This window comes from Nicotiana tabacum, chromosome 19, assembly GCF_000715075.1.
Source record: "Nicotiana tabacum cultivar K326 chromosome 19, ASM71507v2, whole genome shotgun sequence".
Taxonomy (NCBI): Eukaryota; Viridiplantae; Streptophyta; class Magnoliopsida; order Solanales; family Solanaceae; genus Nicotiana; species Nicotiana tabacum.
Window position 1 is genome coordinate 32,071,515 of NC_134098.1, and position 20,578 is coordinate 32,092,092.

The 20,578-nt window shown below is 38.0% G+C and overlaps 1 protein-coding gene across 5 annotated transcripts in view; it reads left to right on the forward strand.

Moving 5' to 3' along the window:
• The window catches only part of LOC107774714 (uncharacterized), a 61,171-nt gene that overhangs the window by 19,764 nt on the left and 20,829 nt on the right, over positions 1-20,578 (forward strand). For 4 of the 5 annotated variants that reach the window (XM_075239822.1, XM_075239821.1, XM_075239824.1 and 1 more), the window contains exons 9-22: positions 14,712-14,779; positions 17,709-17,795; positions 17,893-18,045; positions 18,138-18,230; positions 18,388-18,447; positions 18,543-18,646; positions 18,735-18,822; positions 19,061-19,165; positions 19,264-19,368; positions 19,440-19,492; positions 19,594-19,657; positions 19,759-19,893; positions 20,129-20,241; positions 20,345-20,438. In XM_075239822.1, the coding sequence (XP_075095923.1) occupies positions 14,712-14,779; positions 17,709-17,795; positions 17,893-18,045; positions 18,138-18,230; positions 18,388-18,447; positions 18,543-18,646; positions 18,735-18,822; positions 19,061-19,165; positions 19,264-19,368; positions 19,440-19,492; positions 19,594-19,657; positions 19,759-19,893; positions 20,129-20,241; positions 20,345-20,438 (1,322 nt within the window). The remainder of the gene's footprint in view (positions 1-14,711; positions 14,780-17,708; positions 17,796-17,892; positions 18,046-18,137; positions 18,231-18,387; positions 18,448-18,542; positions 18,647-18,734; positions 18,823-19,060; positions 19,166-19,263; positions 19,369-19,439; positions 19,493-19,593; positions 19,658-19,758; positions 19,894-20,128; positions 20,242-20,344; positions 20,439-20,578) is intronic. The other variant, XM_075239823.1, reaches the window with a different exon arrangement.

The following is a 20,578-nucleotide window of genomic DNA, read 5'->3' on the forward strand; positions in this document are numbered from 1 at the left end:
TCTAGGGTGATAATATCATATCTAACTCTGCTTGGCCATTGAATTTGCACACATTTGTCCTGGTTTTGCCAGAGGATAGCTACATTTGACCTCCAAAAGCCTAAAATCAAACTTCCACTATGCTTATCCCTCTTGAAGTCCATTTTGAGGCAATGTCCCTTTTGGTGTTAGAATCCCCATCTATAGAATGCCTAACATGGGAACCCGGAAGTGGCCATGTTTGGAGAAAAGCAGACACCGCAAAATGTGAAAGCAACTTGCATATGAGGATCTCATGGATCATGCATGAACTAACTCACCAAACTGACAGAATATGTTATGTCTGGTCTAGTGTGAGGGATAAATGAGTCTTCTAACCAACCTCTTATATCTCTCCTTATCAGCTGACTCTCCAACTCCTGTTTGTAACTTACGATTGCTTTCAATGGGCGATTTTGTCGGTCTGCAACATGTTATACCGGTTTCTTTCAAGAGATTCAGAATATACTTTCTTTGAGAGATAAAAATTTCTCTTTTTGATTTAGCAACCTCAATTCCCAAGAAGTATTCCAATTTTCTTAGATCCCTGATCTCAAATTCCTATGCCAATAACTTCTTCAATCGGGTCATCTCTTTTTTTGTCATCTCTTGTCACATAAACTGAGAAGAGAAGAGTGAGTTTACCCTTTTGATGTCTTATGAAGAGGGTGTGATCAACATTTCTTTGTTGATAACCGTAGGAGATTATCACTTTGCAGAATCTGTCAAATCATGCTCTAGGGGATTGCTTCGATCCGTACAAGGATTTCTTTAGTCTGCACACCTTTCTATGTCAAATCCAGGAGGAGTATCCATATACACCTCTTCTTCTAAGTCTCCCCGAAGAAATGTATTCTTTACATCAAACTGTTGTACGTCCCAATTAAGATTAGCTGCACAAGACAAAAGAATTCTAATAGTACTTATTTTAGCCACGAGAGAAAATGTCTCTTGATAATCCACTACGTAAGTCCGAGTGAATCCCGTAGCCACCAATCTTGCTTTGAATCTTTCAATCGACCCATCAACTTTGTGTTTCACAATGAAGACTCATTTGCAATCAACCAACTTCTTATCTGGTGGTGAAGAGACAAGTTCCCAAGTCTTATTCTTTTACAAGGCCTTCATTTCTTCAATCATAACTTGCTTCTATTTAGGATTTGCAAAAGCTTCCCTCCAATTTTGGGGAATAGACACAGAAGAAATAGACAAGGCAAAAATTCTATTATAGGAGGGAGACAAAAGAATTATAGAAGACAAAGTTAGGTAAAGTGTGTTTGGTGCAAGATCTGATTTCTGTTCTGTGTGCAATAGGTAAATCTAACTCATTAGGAAATGTAGATAACTCACCAGTAGAAGAGGGTTCAATTTCAGTAGATTGCATGATGATTTCTTCTGCTCTATTTCTCCTTAAGTTTTCAGATAAGGTCTATCCAAACGCCTAGTAGTCTCCCCTTAGATTTGTTCTCCAATTTCATTTTCCTCAGTGGTGGTTTCAACAGTTTCGCAGTGGAACTTGGGAGAATCATCTCTTTTGTCTTATTTCTCTCCCCTTGAAGAGGTAATGGTGTAACACTGAAATAGGACTCAGATTCTCGAAAGATAACATCTATGCTGACAAAGGATCTCCTAGAGGTAGGATGATAGCATTTGTTCCCTTTTTGTGTTGGAGAATACCTAATAAAGACACACTTAAGAGCTTTAGGATCAAGTTTTCCAGACCTAGTGTGAACAAAGTAGATACACCCAAACACCTTTGGAGGAACAATATAATTATTCTTACTCTTTAAGCAAACTCGAGTTTCCCGAAGAAGAGGGAGCACTTGGTCACCTTCCGGAGTTCGGTGGCCGAGACTTAGATTGATTATTTACTCTGCAAGAAGTCTGATAGAGGTCTTTGCACGGATTGCAAGGTCATTCCGAGTGAGAACCTCTCGACCTTTCATAGGCTCCTGGTCATGGACCTTGAGATCACGTGGAAGAGGAGGAAGAGGGCGATATTAGCCAACATAGGATCAAGTAGGGAGCCTTGACGGAAGCTAAAGCGCAGGACTTGGGGGTCAAGCCGGTGACTATGGGGGCTTGGAGGAGTAGTGGGGACGCAAGCGCTATGTGGAGCACGACTGCGCAATGCATTAGGGAAGCCGCGAGAGGGGTATTAGGGGTCTCAAAGGGTTACTCTGGTGGTCACAAGGGAGACTCGTGGTGGAATGGAAAGGTGCAAGGAAAAGTGGAAATCAAGAAAGCAGCGTATCTGAAGCTAGTGGAAAGTATAGACGAGGAGGAGAAGAGGGCGAATAGGAAGCATTATAAGTTGGCTAAGAAAGAGGCAAAGCTAGCAGTTACGGCGGCCGAGACTGCAGCTTTTAGTTGTTTGTATGAGGAACTTGAGGGCCGAGGTGGGGATAAGAGGTTGTTCAGGTTAGCCAAGGCGCGCGAAAGGAAGGCGCGTGACTTGGACCAAGTGAAGTGCATCAAGGACGAAGAAGGTAGAGTTTTGTTGGATGAGGGGCTTATCCGTCGGAGATGGCAGACCTACTTTCATAGTTTCTTGAACGAGGAGGGGGACAAGAGCATTGTACTGGGTGATTTGGAACTCTTCGGGAGTCGTTGTGACTTTGGGTATTTTAGGCAGATTAGAGTTGATGAAGTTGAGGGGGCTATGCGTAAGATGAGCAGGGGCAAAGCGACCGGGCCGGATGAAATCCCGGTGGAGCAGGGGCAAAGATGAGGGGGACAAGAGCATTGTACTGGGTGATTTGGAACTCTCCGGGAGTCGTTGTGACTTTGGGTATTTTAGGCAGATTAGAGTTGATGAAGTTGAGGGGGCTATGCGTAAGATGAGCAGGGGCAAAGCGACTGGGTCAGATGAAATCCCGGTGGAGTTTTGGAAGAGTGCGAGCAAGGCAGGCTTGGAGTGGCTCACTAGGTTATTTAATGTTATTTTTAGAACGAAAAAGATGCCCGAAGAGTGGAGGTGGAGCACAATGGTTCCTGTATACAAGAATAAGGGTAATATCCAAAATTGTAATAACTATCGGGGCATCAAGCTGCTTAGCCATATAATGAAAGTATGGGAGAGAGTGGTAAAGCTAAGGGTGGGGGGGAGTATGTCTATTTTCGAGAACCAGTTTGGGTTTATACCGGGGAGTTCGACTACAGAAGCCGGATACCTTGTTAGGAGATTGATGGAGCAGTATAGGGAGAGAAAGAAGGACTTGCATATGGTGTTCATCGACTTAGAAAAGGCGTACGATAAAGTTCCGAGGGAGGTTTTGTGGAGATGTTTGGAGGCTAGAGACCTGTTGCCTACGTTAGGTTGATTAAGGACATGTATGATGGAGTAAAGACCCGTGTGAGGACGATGGGTGGGGACTCAGACCATTTTCCGGTTATGATGGGGTTGCATCAGGGGTCGGTACTCAGCCCTTTTTTGTTTGCTCTGGTGATGGACGTACTGACGCGCCACATCCAAGGGGAGGTGCCGTGGTGCATGCTATTTGCAGATGATATTGTATTGATTGACGAGACGCGAGACGGTGTGAACGTCCAATTAGAGGCAGACCCTGGAATCTAAAGGTTTCAAGTTGAGCAGGACCAAGACAGAATACTTGGAGTGTAAGTTTAGTGGCGACACTCAAGGAGGGGAAGGGGAGGTGAGGTTGGACTCGCAGGTCATCCCTAAGAGAGGGAGTTTTAAGTACTTTGGGTCTATTATTCAGGGGGATAGAAAGATTGATGAAGATGTCACACATCGTATTGGGGCGGGATGGATGAAATTGAGACTCGCTTCCGGTGTTTTGTGTGACAAGAAGGTACCACCGAAACTTAAGGGTAAGTTCTACAGAGTGGTGGTCAGACCAACGATGTTGTATGGAGCTGAGTGTTGGCCAGTCAAGATCGCTCATGTCCAGAAGATGAAGGTAGCAGAGATGAGGATGTTGAGATGGATGTGCGGGCACACCAGGTTAGATAAGATCAGAAATGAGGTTATTCGCGACAAGGTGGGTGTGGCCCCTATTGAGGACAAGATGCGGGAAGCGCGGCTTAGGTGGTTTGGTCATGTGAGGAAGAGGAGCACAAGACGCCCCAGTGAGGAGGTGTGAGAGGTTGAACATTGGAGGGCCTACGGAGAGGTAGAGGTAGGCCAAAGAAGAGGTGGGGAGAGGTGATTAGGCAAGACATGACGCAACTTCAGCTGACCGAGGACATGATCCTTGATAGGAAGGTATGGAGGTCGAGGATTAGGGAAGTAGAGTAGGTAGTCTAGAGTATTCATAACAGTAGTATTGGCACGCAGTTTCGCTTTCTGTTGGTAGTAGGTTTTTATGACTAACCGTTGTTTCCTTCATTGTTGATCACCTTGCTATCTTGTTGTTTTTATTCTGCTTTTATATGGCTTTTTGGTACTGTCCCTTCTTGTCTATATTTTCATTAATGTGGTGCTTATGCTTTCCTGAGCCGAGGGTCTATTGGAAACAACCTCTCTATCCTCACAAGCTAAGGGTAAGGTCTGCGTACGCACTACCCTCCCCAGACCCCACGGTGTGGGATAATTCTGGGTATGTTGTTGTTGTTGTTGTAAAGCTTACAAAGGACTGAGAGTTTTAAGTAGCATTTGATTGATGAGATAGAAAACTACTAGAATGACATCCCCAGTGAGGTTTTGGTAGATTCATGGTAAACATAGGAGATCTTGCCACTTCTAAAAATGCCTTTTTTTTTTCCAGCAACCTCATTTTGTGCATTAATGTAAGGACAACTAGTTTGATGGATTATCCCATAAGACTCCAAATAAGCACCAAATTTTTTATCCATGTTTTTTGTGCCATTGTCAGTTCGTAAGATTTTTATCTTAGCCTCAAATTGAGTACAAATCATCTTATGAAATGACTAAAAGCAAGAGAACTTCAATTTTGGCCTTTAACAAATACACTTACGTCATACTTTTGCAACAATCAATAAAATAACAAATCATCGGCTACCAGAAAAAGAAACTGTTTGAGTAGGACTCCATACATTAGAATGAATAGTTGAAAAAAGAGTTGTACTTTTATTATGACTCGTAGGATAAGAGTTTCTAGTATGCTTGGCAGACTCACAACCATCACAAAACAAAGATTCAAACTCAGTTCTAGAAAACAAGCTAGGATATAACTTCTTAAAAACAAAAACATGATGGTGCCCCAACCGTCTATGCCACTGTATTAGTTCTTGGTTGACATTTTTATTTCCTCCAAAAAATGCTTGACTAGAGTCTCGAGTTCCATTAATCCAATATTAGTCATCTTGCAATCTACTACTTCCAATCCACTTCCTTGTTTGAAGATCCTGAAAAACACAATGATGAGGAAAGAACTCGACACCACAATTTAGTTTTTTTGGGTGATGGCGTTAACAGATAATAGGTTAACAGGAAATTCAGGTACAGGGAGAGCGGATGATAATGTAATATATGGTGTACAGACAACATAACTTGTTCTAGAGACAGGAGTTAGGGAGCTATTGGATATTCTAACATAATCTCTTTTGGGGCTAGGAGAGTAGTTTGAAAGCCTTTGGACGAACCTATCATGTGTCTATTCGCACCACAATCAATAATCCAAGAATTAAGATGAGCATTAAAGCTATTTGGCAATAGCTGACTACACGTAATTGGAAGTGTCACCATTAGAAGAGTCAAGTTTGTCCAGGAGATGGCGTTGATGCTGAACTTCGTCTGAAGACAGCTTCTCCAGAAGCAGTTTTTCAGTATGTCTCTACATTTATTGCTATATTAGCCTGACCTCGTGATGGACCTACATGTTTCCTTCCACGACCTTGGTTGGTCTAGCATGTAGTTTCCAACATGTTTCCTTTATATACCTTGGCTTGCCACAATAATCACAGTTCAAGTGATCTTTATCATAAGTGAATGCCTTTGGTTGCTCATGAGACACAGTTAACCCACACTTCTTCGTTGATGCTAAATAAAGCATGATCGCTTGTCGGCTTTTTTCCTCTTGAACATAAGAGTATGCATCCTCAAGAGAAGGAAAAGAATTTTACAAGAACTTAAACCTTGATTTGATTGTACTCTTGGTTCATATCGGCCAGAAAATCATATACCCTTTTCTTTGCAATCAATTTCTGAAAAAGAACTACATCATCAGTACACTTCACTTAGAGCTCTTGGTAGTAGTCAATCTCTTGCCATAACCCATTTAACTCGGAATAGTAATCAGTGATAGTCAAATCAACCACATACCTTGGACTTCCCTTGGGAGCTAAATTCAAATCAAAAGAAGTTTGGAATGGAGTCCTAGAGAAGTTTGAAAAGAGGCTTGCGACTTGGCAAATGCAATACCTCTCCATGGGTGGCAGGTTAACTTTAATCAATAGTGTACTGGACAGTCTTCCCACATACCACATGTCTTTGTTCCCAATTCCAACCTCAGTCCTAAAGCAGATGGACAAACTCAGAAGGAAGTTCTTATGGGAAGGATGCAGCAAAACACACAAATTTCCACTAGTGAAATGGCTCAAGGTAACACAACCAAAATTCAAAGTTGGCTTGGGCATCAGGGATCTACAAGCACACAACAAAGCTATGCTCTTAAAATGGCTCTGGAGATATGGACAGGAGGAATCTAGGCTATGGAAGGACATCATAGTTGCTAAATATGGAGCGCACAACCACTGGTGTTCCAAGAAAACAAACACTCCTCACGGAGTTGGTCTGTGGAAGAACATCAGCAACCACTGGGATGAATTCTTCCTAAATGCAACTTTCAATGTTGGGAATGGAACTCGTATTAAGTTTTGGAAGGATAGATGGTTCGGAAATACACCTTTGAAAGACATGTTTCCCAGTATTTATCAGATTGCATTGAACAAAGATTCCACTGTTGCTCAAAATAGAGACAATGGCACTTGGTGCCCACTTTTCAGAAGAAATTTGCAAGATTGGGAGGTCAACAACCTACTCACAATGTTAAACTCCCTAGAAGGTCACAACATTGAAGATCAACAGCCTGACAAACTTATTTGGGGAAACTCTAAGAGAGGTAAGTACACAGTCAAAGAAGGGTACATTCACCTCTGTGACCAGAATCCAATAATAGATAACTGGCCATGGAAACATATGTGGAGAACTAAAGTGCCTACCAAGGTGACTTGCTTCACATGGTTGTCTCTAAATGGGGCCTGTCTCACTCAAGACAACATAATCAAGAGGAACATCACACTAGTTAATAGATGCTACATGTGCCAACAACAGTTAGAAAGTGTAAACCACCTATTCCCCCACTGCTTAGTTGCAAAAGAAATTTGGAACTTCTTCTACACTATCTTTGGTCTGAAATGGGTTATACCACAATCAACAAAGCAAGCTTTTGAAAGTTGGTATTTTTGGAGAGTTGACAAATCCATCAGAAAAATCTGGAAAATGGTGCCAGCTGCAATTTTTTGGTGTATTTGGAAAGAAAGGAATCGAAGATGTTTTGATGGCATATCAACTCCACTCTACTCCCTCAAGGCTGCGTGTTTAGTTAACTTATTTAGCTGGAACTATCTCACCCCTGTTATTAGTGCTGATACTTTTGTGGATTTCATTAGCTCCCTGATAGTAGCATAGGCTTTTGTAAATGGAGCTAATTATCCTATCTCTTTTGTACTCTTTGCATCTTCTTGATGCCCTTTAATGAAACTAATTTACTTCATCAAAAAAAAGTAATCAGTGATAGTCAACTCACTTTGTTTAGTGGTATGAATCTTATTTCGAATTTCAAAGATCTGGGCATCATTTCCCTCGTGAGAGTAAGTGCGCTTAGTATAATTCAGTATCAAGCAATAAATATTGCTTAGAAATTCGAAGGTGTATGGTATTCAAAAGCCATGCATAAAAAGGGAATTATCAGAATCCCATTGACCATAGTTAGCATCAGTTTTTTTTTTCCTTTTTTCCAAGTAATATAACCAAGCAATATTCTAGACTTAATAAAACTCAAACATGATCTTAACCAAGAAAGATACGTGCCAGCCCCATCTAGTTTCACATCACTGATTTGTGAAAGGGAGTGAATATCTACTGCCTTTGTATCCGCTATAGCATGAACAAATAATAGTCCATGTCTTCAACCAGAGAAATTTCTTTTAGTATCTCAAGAGCCAACTAACCTGTTTTTCAGAGATGAAAAACTGGGGAGTTCTCGCCAGAAAAGGATCTTATACGCCAGAAAATGACCTTTGATGTTTAGAAATTTCTGAAACTTGGTGGTAGGGTTGGAACAATTGGACGAATTCCAAGGGGAAAAAAATCTGCTTCAGAAGGTGGCCGAAAAAGTTTTCACGTGACGGCGCGTCGATCTGACGCGTTGCCGGCGTTGAAACTTCAAAAGGCACGTGATGACGCGTGACTGCGATTTTGCCGGAACAACTGTCTGGGATTTGATCGCCTGAGGCTTAGGAACCATGTGGTGGTGATAGTATTTGCAAAAAAACAAACGGTTTGAAGGTTCGACGCAAACCGTCACTGTTATGGAAATGACAATGAAGGAGGGAGGAAAAACTTGACCTCTTGATACAAATATGGAACCCTAGCGAGGGAGAAAACTCACCTAAAAAGTAGCAATGACTATGATATCATGAAGCTTTTAGAAGAAGAAAAGGCTTCTTTTCATATATCAGTGTGCATTTTACATCCAATGAGCAGGGCTACTTGATGAACATACGGACTCAAATCGTGATGCTAGAGAACCACAAATAGAGACCATGTTTTTTCTACAATAATGGAGGCTTATTGGGTTCATGAAGGTGCTAATAGATTTGGACAATTGGGCCACAAATTTAAAATGCTTAAGCTAATTAGCCTTAATCCAATTGAGGCCCAAGAATTTCAAGAAATTTAAGAAGTTTAAGAATCCATTCAAGATTAAGATTTCTTTCGTTAAAGATTAGGATTTCTTATTTCATGTTTCCTAGTAATTTGATTCTTGTTTTAGTAGGACTAGTTTTAGGATACGCGCTTTGCACGTGTACCCTATGTCAATGAGTATATAATTTTTAGAAAATTACATGAATATTAGCATTAAATAATATGATTGTGTGATGCAATTAAAATTAAAAAAAAAATGTGAATTCTTGAAAACGGTGAATAATAATACGATTTAGTTAACTCAACAGAGGAAGAAACAATTAAAGGCCAAACAACGAATAAAATAAATAATGAAGTCCTAAAAATTAATTGTAATTAGAGTTTTGTCGAATATCGAATTTACTTACGAAGAGTAAGAAAGTCAATCAATATTATGTGTTGAAGTTTCGTGCTTGTGTAATTGCATAAATATTGATAGATAAATAAAGTGTGAAAATAGAATTTTGAGTTTTGATTGCTAATTGTAATTTATAAATAAAAAATGAACGTACCATAAAATCAGGCTTTATAGCTAACCATCTTACCCGATTTTAAATTCCTGAATATTTGAAGTTTCTATATAGTTCAAATAATTAAGAAAATACTTCATCCGTTTTAATTTATGTGAACCCATTTGACTGGGCACGGAGTTTAAGAAAACATAGAAGACTTTTGAATTTGTGGTGTAAAATGAGGCATATATATTTTGTGTGGCTATAAATCATTGCATAAAAGTAAATTGTTTCCAAATAAGGAAATGGGTCATTTGTTTTGGCACAGACTAAAAAGGAAATAGGTTCACATAAATTGAAACGGAGGGAGTATATAATAGCCAAAACTTCTGCTAATTTAAAAGTCATACACAATCCTCAAAACTAAATGATAACTTTGTCTAATGTGAAATTTATTTCTAAAGGCATAAAAACGAGAATATTTAGCATAAAAGTTCTGTGCTTTTAGAATACCAGACATATAGGTAGCTAGATTGATAAAGATAGATATAGATGACAAGTAGGTTAAACATAAAAGTATGAGTTTTACTAATATTCTAAAGTGACCTTTCTATACTTATCCACCATTTACCTCACTAAAAGAAGTTGAAGGAAAAAAAAGAACCTTAAAAGTTGGCTAATCTGCTCAAGGGTGTTGTCTCTATTTTGGATATTCTCGGTGACTTTAACATATAATTGATCAATACATATAGGTTAGACAATTATTAATTTAATCCATGTATTATAATTTCAATGTTATACATAAATACTGTATTATAATTCCGACGTTATAATTCATGCATTACTAATCCGGACATAACTAATCCGCATAACTTGCTTCTCAACCAAATGGCCCCTAATGTATTGACAGAAAAAATAATAAGGTAACCAAAGTAAAAGAAAAAACAGTAATAATAAATAATAATGTAGGGATCATAGTACATGGATTAATAATATAGGGATTAGCAATAAGATTATTTTTTATTGGGTGTTTGGCTCTTTGTACTAAAAATGGGATATATAGGGTAAAATTTAAAATATGGAGTTATTTTTAGCCTTATTAAAATTAAAAGGGTGTCGATGATGAAATTTGAGGAAAAGATAAAGGGTAGTTTTGTCTTTTGGTGTTTAATCCATGTATTGTCATTCGATGTTACATTTGGTATAAATTAATACACAAATTAGTGTACTAAATTATCCCGGGATTAGCGATGCAGGACTTAAAAGACCAACCAAACACTTGATAAAATAATACCAAATTTTATACCATGATCATTTTATTCAATCCATCCATCCAAATGAGTCCTTAAAGTATCTTCACACCTCCATCCGTGCTTCAAAAAGCTGACCCTATTTGAGTTTCTGTTGCCAACCTCATGATGCTTCTCCAAACTCCCTAATTCTTGAAACCCCTTTTGAGTATATCATACTTGTTCACGGTCATTGTCCTCCATAATACATTCTCCTTGTTCCCAAACATCCGCAGCTGCTTTCCAAGTAAAGCTCTGTTGAAGACTTTCAAGTCTCTTACTTTGAGCCCTCCATGCCAAATAGGGAATGTAACAACGTTTTCACCTTACCAAATGAAGCTCTCTCGTCCCTTTGTTCATCTTCCACCAAAAATTTGGTTGAAATTTCTCCATTATAGTTGGCTGGTGTAGGCATGAAGGACATGTAATATATGGAAACACTTGATCATATGATTTTGATCATGACTTCCTTACCCCTTTATGACTAGTACCTATATTATTACCCTGCTAATCTCTTCTCAACTCTTTCAATCACAACATTTCAAGCCGGAGTGTCGTTGTTTGATGCTCTTAGTGGTAGTTCTAGGAATCTTTGGGAGTGCTCCAATTCTTTAATTGCTCAATGTTGGTCACCTCTTACCAGAATGATCTCGCACTTTTGAGGATTGATTTTCAATCTCGACAACACTTGAAACTATACTAGGACCTATCTCAAGTAGAAAAGCTGAAGTATCTCTGCCTCTCTGGGTCTCATCCGTGAATAGTACATGAAAAACTCTGGCATTTCCATTGCTCCTTAAGCCTGGATTGAATCCTTTAGAGAGCTGCCTACAACTGCTATGTCCATCATCTTGCTTATTGCTTCCATCACCGAAATGAACAGTATAGGTGATCTGCTATCGGTAAAGCGGAAGTGCTTCCATTGACTCTGTGACCATGAGACTATTTGGCTAAACTTTTTCGCGCTTGGAGTAGGTCTCCAATTCCTCTCCTTTCCACTTCCAACCAAGAGGTTGTGAGTTCGAGTCACCCCAATAGCAAGGTGGGGGGTTCTTGGAGGGAGGGAGCCGAGGGTCTATCGGAAACAGCCTCTCTACCCCAGGGTAGGGGTAAGGTCTGCGTACACACTACCCTCCCCAGACCTCACTAGTGGGATTATACTGGGTTGTTGTTGTTGTTGTTGTTTGTATTAATTAGAATAATAGTCCACTATTGTTCCTTCATCCTTCTTCTATTAACTATTGTCAACCTATGGAGTAACTTTGTCAACCTGTGGAGTAACTTTCTATTGGAGTAGCCTACATTTGAACCAAAGTGCTTTCAATTTTTTTCTCCAACTAGTCTCCTGTGCTATTACATCATTGTTAACTCCTCCTTCACCTCTGACTCCGAGTATCTCATTTTTCCTCCTTATTTAGCTTCCTACCCTTCCATCTTAGATCTACAAGATGCTCATTTGTAATCTTGGCACGGGTAGTCATTTTAATGCTCCTTTTTTATGCACCAACGTTGTGACCTAGTGGTTAATGAAGTGATATACAAATCTTAAATATCAGGGTTCAAATCCTAGCAGAGGCAAAATTCTAAGTGATTTCTTTCAAATTTGCCTAAACCTTAAAAAGGGCAGCCCGATGCACTAAGCTCCTGTTATGCGCAGGGTCCGGTGCACTTAGTGGACAGAATTTATTTGTGTTGATGAGAGGTAACAAGTATCCGATGGATAATTGAGGTGCGCGCAAGCTGGCTTAGACAACCGTAGTTAAGGAAGAAGCTCATTTTTTTAATCTAAAACAAGGATGCTAATCTACACATACCAAAACTGGCCGTCACAATCCACAACTAATTAGCTGACAGCACTTGCCTCAAGAAGGGCCTCTCTCAAAGGCAGATCCAGGATTTTAAGAAGATGGGTGCACCACTGCTGATGGCGGAAGAGGGACGAGTCACAACTGCCAATTTGTGATTCTAGCAATTTCCAAGCTAATGTTCGAAAGTCACTATTGTTAGGGCTTGGTAGTTGATGAAAGGTATGGGAGAATAGTAAGTATTATCAAATTAAGTTGCTTGAAGGTTAACTATAGGTAATTTCTCACCACAACCATTTGATTGGTAACCTGTAATGGTAACTAACCTGTCAAAACTGTAAAATTATAGTGATAATGTAAACATCTTTTAACTAATATATTATCAATGTATGATGCTAAATCCTTTTCAAGAGGGAAAAATTTTAAAAAAAGAAAAAAGAAAGAGATTAGCCTGTTTGGCCAAGCTTCTAAAATCAACTTATTTTGAAAAGTGCTTTTCAAAAAAAGTAATTTTGATGAGAAGCAGTTTGTGTTTGGCTAATTAATTTGAAAAACACTTTTGAGCAGCAATTAGTGTTTGACCAAGTTTTTAAAAATTACTTGCAAGTGTATTTTTCTCAAAAGTGCTTATGGGAAGAAGCTACTTTTTTCTGCTTCTCAAAAACTGCTTCCGTTTCTACTCAAAAACACGTTTTTCCCTCTAAAAGCTTAGCCAAACATCTTAACTTTGGAAAAAATCACTTTTGGCCAAAAAGAAACTTGGCCAAACAGGCTATAGGGCTGCTTGGTTTTGGAAATAAAAGCAGGAAAAAAACATGGAAAAAGGATGAGAAGAAAGATTCAAAGGTGAAAAAGGAAAAAAAAATGTGAGAATGGCGCTTGCCTGTGAACAGGGGAAAAAGTTTCGATTTTCCTATGGCAAAAGTTCAGCCAGTGAACTAAGAACTCATTTGAAAACATGGGTGCGCAGAATGCATGGGTTCTCAGGCACCACTGGCTCCAAGGTATATGTGCCACTGGCCTCTCTATAGGAGATGTGCTTTCTAGTAACTTATGAGGTCATTTCAGTACCTTCAAAAGACGCCCTTTTATTCAGGCGCCAATTTTCCTGTTTAATTTGGAAGGTTTCATTGGGATTTATGAAGTTCATAGTTGAATAGAACTCAGGTAGGTTGTCTTTCTAAAATTAAAAGAATAGAATTCAGGTTGTGAGATAGAGATGATGCATAAACTTAATATAGTTTCCAGCAGAACAAGGACCTGTTGCAGAGCACCAACTCCATTTTATGAGGTTGGTTTGGAGAAAAACCTTCCATTCTTAACTAGTGGTTGTCAATAGAATGGAAATTTATGTCTGAATTTGATAAATTTGGGCTAATTGAAATCATATTGATTCTTTAAAGTTTCTGTTGCAATAGTTTTTCAACCACTTCTATACGTCAACCAAATATTTTTGGAAAAAGGGCTTATGCAAATTTAAAGATTTTCCTTGTGTTTTAATTAGGAGCATTCTTTTGTATCTGTTGCATCCCCTGGAAGCCTTATGTGAATAAGGTTCCACCATTCATCCAAAATAAGATGTTATATCATCTTTGAGTTAAACCCCAAAACAAAATCGAACAGATACACAAGCCAATCGAACAGATACACAAGATCAAACTGCTAATCTCTGTCAATAAGCTCTTAAAAGAAATCTATAACTAACAATTTTAAATATCCATCACAAGTCAAAGATAAACATGGGCAAAGCAGCAGGTCTCATTTTATGCAATCATGCTACTGTATTTTTCTGTTTACTTGTAATTATCAATGGATGCAGTACACTTGCTAAATCAGGCAGCTCTTTTGAGTTTGTTACTCCCTCCGTCCCAAAAAGAATGACACCTTTCTATATTTATTAACTATTTAACTTTAAACTTTCCTTTTTATCCTTGATGAGATGATATATAGCCTCACAAATATCTCTGACTTGTTTTAGACTACAAGTTTGAAAAGCCTTTCTTTATTTCTTTCTTTCTTAAATGTTGTGTCCAGTCAAACACCATCACATAAATTGAGACGGAGGGAGTTACATTTTTCTCCTAGCTTTTGATATGGGGTGGGGGTGGGAGAAAGGAAAATGAACATAAGTTGATTCCTATTGATTTAGCATCAATTAGGTTGAGCAAGCGGATGCTGTTTTACAGTGTTTCATTTCTTATGTTCTGCTAGAGAATCTGATGAAATGATTCTCCATTCCCCCTTCCTGGAACAGGTCTGGCTCATCACGATAATTATCATGAGTTCTGTCGGCTTCTTGGACGTTTTAAAGTCAATTATCAGGTATGAATTGAAGCCTCTGCTCCCTTACCTTCTTTTTCTTGATAATATGAAAAGTTAGTGCTAGGTATCCACATAGATTTAAATTCATTTGTGGGGATTCATATAGCTGACCTAACTCGCTTTGAATTGAGGCATTGTTGATGTACATAGATGACTTTAATGTCTGAGTTTGTGCCTGTGAATCTTCAGGGGATTCGGCTGAAATTTTATGTTCCTTATGTATGTATGACTCTAAGATGGTGTTTTCTCACTTTCTTCATTATGCATTCTTAACTGAATAGCATTTTGAAATTATATCTTGTAAACTTCAGAATTTCATTTGTGTATGTCCATGTTTGCTTAGAGTCGTGAATAAGAGAAGAGAGGAAAGTTCCATTAGGTTAGTATATTAAAGCCAAGGGGGATCTACGTTCAACAAAGGGGATTCACTGGACCCACTTATCGAAAAATTTCACTATATGTATTTCTAACTTAATTGTTGTTAGAAAAGGTTATCTATAATACATGTTGACCCACTTGACAAATACAATGGCTTTAGAGTAGTGGTCAAGCGGGTTCCTTAAGATTGGAAAGTCGCGTGTTTCGTAATTTTTTTTTGCACCGGTCACTTGTTTTATTTTTTATATGGAAGGCTTCAAAACACGTTTGTTTGTTTTAAAGAACCATTAGGGTTGCTCCTCATTCTCCTTGCTGCATGTCTACTCTCCCCCTCTCCTTTTCTGCGTCCCTTCCCTCACTTGCTCCTTGGCTCCTCCTTCAATCCTGGCCAGCCCAGGTGCCAGCATGCTTCATCCGGTCGCCGGTCACGATCAAGGTAAGTGACACAATCTATCTATTGAGGAAAAGCCCTTTATTATCCATGCCAATAACTGTCAATGGCCACCCAGAAGGAGATATTTCATTGGGGGTTTCATCATCTTACCTGAAAGGAGCTGAAACTGCTCGTATTTGCACGCGACATTTGTTGGTAATGGGAAAATTTTCTGTGGCTAATGTATACAAATCCTGGAGGCTAAGGGATGATTGCTGAGGCCTCAGAAAATCTGATAAAATTGAATTTTTCTAGCTACTCTGCTGGATGTCCACTTTCTTCTCATCAATGGTAATTAGGAGTTTAATCTGTGTATAAATGAACAACGTAACAAATGTCGTAAGAGTTAGAAATGAGAAAAGATATTTGGTATGAGCCAGTCGGCTGTGAAAACCCAAAATTTTAAGCACAATAAGATTAAAGAGAACAAGAGGTCTTTCTTGGACTAATTGTTTCATCAATATGTTGGTCTATGTTCAATTAGAATACACATAACCTGAATCTATATATCTTTTCATGTTGAAAAGGGATTTGAAGTGCTATCAAGGATTTCAATCAATTCATAGCTTGCTCTTAAACACGTAGAAAAGATATCAAAACATGTGTAGAATAACACATCCAATCTAAATTTCCCTGATTGTGTGCACTAGTAATTGTTACTTTGTTATGATGTAGTTCTTAATTATTACTATTTGTTATTTATATGCTTAGCTTCCATATGCTCGATTGTTTGTAATATACTACAATTCCGTGTTGTATTTATTGATACATGGTTATATATTTACATTGTTTATATGATTACTCTTTCGAGATTCTGTATTGCTTGTTTGTGAGCAATTGTACAATCTTTAAAGTTTGCTTATGTATTATGTAAAATAAATAAGTGTTTACTAATTGCAAAACTGAAAAATAAAAACTAATAATTAGAAACTTTGAAGTAATAGATGAAGATTTTAATTGCGTAAAGATTGAGATTTACTAATTAAATAGTTAAATTTGTTAATTGATTTTTCTGCTTAGGGTTTTAGCAAGTACTTAATCATGCCATGATTTGTGAATTAACAATAATATGAAGATAATCTCATAGAGAAAAGACTGAAAGTAGGTTTTGTTTATATTTTGAAGATTAGTGCAGTAACAACTGTACCAGAAAGATGACGTTTGTACCTTGAAGAACTTCATTTAAAGTGAAGTATGTTGTTTTCACTTCTTCTTATTAAAAATAAAAGACATAATAACATCAGTCGGTACAACGTTGCACTTGAAGCAGGGGATGTGCTGTTCCTTTTGGGCTTGACTCTTCCCATAAGGCCCCACGGTCGGGGCATAAACGCTTCTTGCTACCCATATAATCATGTTTTCATAACACTGTCCATATTTTTTTAATTCTCTATACTGTTTGAACCTTGTCTAAAATTCTTGGTAAGCTGCTTGGAGATGTGATGTCATTAGAAGATTTTCACACGAACACCAAACAATATAGTGTTATTCTGTGTTAGTTTATTGTTAGTTTGATCACGTTGATTCCTTTTTTTGATATTTTTATTGTACTAAATCACTTACTAAGTTTAGCTAAGTTAGGACCAGTTACAATCTCATTTCATAACTTTGGCATCAAAGGAGTTTAGAGCTTCTTGCTCCAATAGAGTTGGTAGTTTAGGCTACAATATGTACAATTTTTCCAAATTATGACTGTAAGATTCCTGTTCAACCTTAAGTTTCACAGATCTCAAAGTTTGAGAGTCGACATGAGTTTATAATGTATCGACCAGTGACCGGGGAATAAGCAATTGCCTCATTTAAAGTAGCTGCTAGTGGTTATGGGGTGTAAAGATGAAGAATCTTGTGTTTCGTAAGCCAATTGTACGCCCATAACCTGAACAAGTTGGTATTACTATTTCTTCAATAACAGTCAACTACATCAGAGCCTTCATTAGGATATATTCATGGATATTTTGCTTGATCTAAAGTTTGCTTCTAACTGGCATGCTCATTGCTGAATTTGCCATTTGTCTCAAGTCTGATCAGGCCAAAATATTTTGTTTCAACTTCCTTTTATTGATCCCTGCAATGTGTTTGATGTGCCTTCTTTCTGTGATTTGGATACTGCTATTGCAGTTATCGGAGCTTGTCAATGTGGAAAGTTATGCGGACTGGATACGTCTGGTTGCCGAATTTACTTTGAGATCTTTGCAGTCTTGGCAGGTCATCCCCTTGATTACTGGGTTCAAGAATAGCTTTTGATCACTAATCTTAACTCTGTTTGTCTGAAATTTCTGATTGTGGTTTTTCCCATGATCAGTGGGCTAGCAGTAGTGTTTACTACCTTCTTGGACTGTGGTCTAGATTGGTTTCATCGGTGCCGTATTTGAAGGGAGACACACCAAGCCTGCTTAGTGAATTTGTACCAGAGATTGTGAAAAGTTTTATCACATCAAGATTTGGTTCCTTTCAGGTTGCACTGTATTGTTTTTGCAAGTGAGGTTGCATCAAGAGTTTCATTTTAAGTTGTGGTTTTGATTTACTTTCTGTTATTTTGTGTTGCAGGGCGAAATCTCTGATCTCTCAGAGAACCCCCTTGACAATGTTGACCTTCTTCAAGATCAGCTTGATTGTCTTCCTTATCTTTGCAGATTTCAGGTTTAGACTCTAAAATATTTACACTTTTGAGATTATCAAAATGTTCTGAAAGTTGCTTGACTTTCTAATTCATTTAAGTTCAATGTTTGTTTTTACTGTTGGTTTTTGACTTACTGAAATTGCTGAATTTGGATTAATTTGAATCAATTTGACACAGTATGAGAGTTGTAGCTCATACATTATTCAGATTACTGATCCTCTACTGCAGATGTATATGGTATGCTTAGATTTTTTGTTTTACAATTTCTAAGGGTTGAAGGTCTAATGAAGCTTATGTGTTTGCAGTGATACAATTATTTTTGTTTGAAACAGGAATCCGCTGATCCCCAGGTTCTTACAGTGGTGGAAACAAAATTTGCTTGGATAGTTCACATAATTGCAGCTATTGTTAAGACTAAGCAACTTAGTGGATACAGGTATTGCCAAGCTTATTTACTTATTTTAGCTGTGTCGTTTTAGGTTCGCATTCTCCTAATTTTCTCTCATGTTTGTTTCCACTTTCAGTGGGGAATCTCAAGAAATCCTTGATGCAGAACTTTCAGCACGCGTACTGCGGCTGATAAATGTTACTGATAGTGGTTTACGCAGTCAGGTTCACTCAAATTTCCTCCCTATACTTTGGCACTCTTATAGCTCTGAAATGTAGGAAAGTTATTGTAACATTCCCTGAACTAAAATTAAGGTGAAACTCTATTGTGTCAATAGCACATCCTCGTTTACACATTCAAGCATTTTATTCTTTTTCTTTTCTTGGGAACTTGATCAAACTTGTATTTATTGGGTTTGTTCTGACATCATCGTTTATGTCATTTATCCTTGATATAATGCAGAGATATGTAGAAACGAGCAAACAGCGCCTTGATCTAGCTATTCTTGTGTTCTTCCAGAACTTTAGAAAGTCGTATGTTGGAGATCAGGCAATACATTCATCTAAGGTACACAATTGAAATTTGTTTGCTGTGGTACCCAAGTGCCAAAAACTTTCTATTGTCATTTCTCTTGCTGGGTATTTAATCCATTTATTCCTCTACAGCAACTATATGCTAAATTGGCTGAGCTTCTTGGGCTCCATGATCATATGCTAATATTGAATGTCATTGTTGGGAAGATAGCAACCAATCTTAAGTTTTATGGAGAGGTAATTGTCATAATTGATTATTTGTGATTTTGCCATGATCATGAATCATTATATCTCTTCTTTTTCATTAGAGCGAGGAAGTTATCAGTCAAACACTGAATCTCATGTTGGAAATGGCATCTGGGCAAGTATCATCTTACTTTTCTTCTCAAGTTTTTCTCTATTATTAGAGTTGAGGCATCTCCTTGTTCTATTCTAATTACTTTAATCTTCTTGGGTTGGCAGATATATGACTGCAAAGCTTCTTGTAAAGTTGGATACTACTCAATTAATAATATCCAATCGTAATGTAAGTATCATTTATAGCTGTGGTACATTGCTCTCTTTTCTGCTGATTCCTAAACATTTGTAGCTTTGGTTGGACTAATACTTTAAATTTTTCATATTTAGAGGGAAGAATTCCCGTTTTTGGGGGACTACAGGTGCTCTCGTAGTAGAACTACCTTTTACTATATTATTGGCTTGTTGATCTTTATGGAAGATAGCTTTTTGAAATTTAAAGCATCAATGGACCCACTTCTGCAGGTGTGTGTTTGGAGCAATAATTATGTAACTTTCTAATTTGTCTTACCACGATGAATAGTATGCGAAAGAGTTTTACCTCAGCTTTGTTTTTGTTTAATTGCACCAGAAGTTGCTCAACTCTTTTTTCCATGAATAAACTGCTCCTAGTCATTCGCCTTATTGTAAAAGTTCAGAAGCTGTAATTATGTTTCTGTTCCTCACACTGATGAGTTGAGCGGTAATGATGCAATAAAAGGTCTTGCTGAGTTTGGAACTGATTCTGGATGCCTTGTTTCGCACTGATGATGTTAAGCAAGCATTAATTGGGTTGATGAGGGATCTCAGAGGAATTGCAATGGCTACAAGTAGGTTAGTAGCATGGTCAATATGAATTTTCCTGTTGAGGCATAAGACTTGGTTTTTTCAAACGCTCTCACTTCATCTTTGTCCTCCTATTCCTACTGTTCAACAGCCGAAGAACATATGGTTTCCTATTTGATTGGTTATATCCAGCACATATTCCCCTTCTTGTTAAGGCCATAACAATATGGGCAGACACTCCAGAGGTGAGATTTAATCTTTAAAGAGCATTAGAGATTCTACTGTTAAATCTTTACTACTGTTCTGTTTTCCCTTTCCATACATTCTTCCATAGAATTCGTACCCAATGGAAGCACATCCAAATATATGCTGTGCGTATATCTCT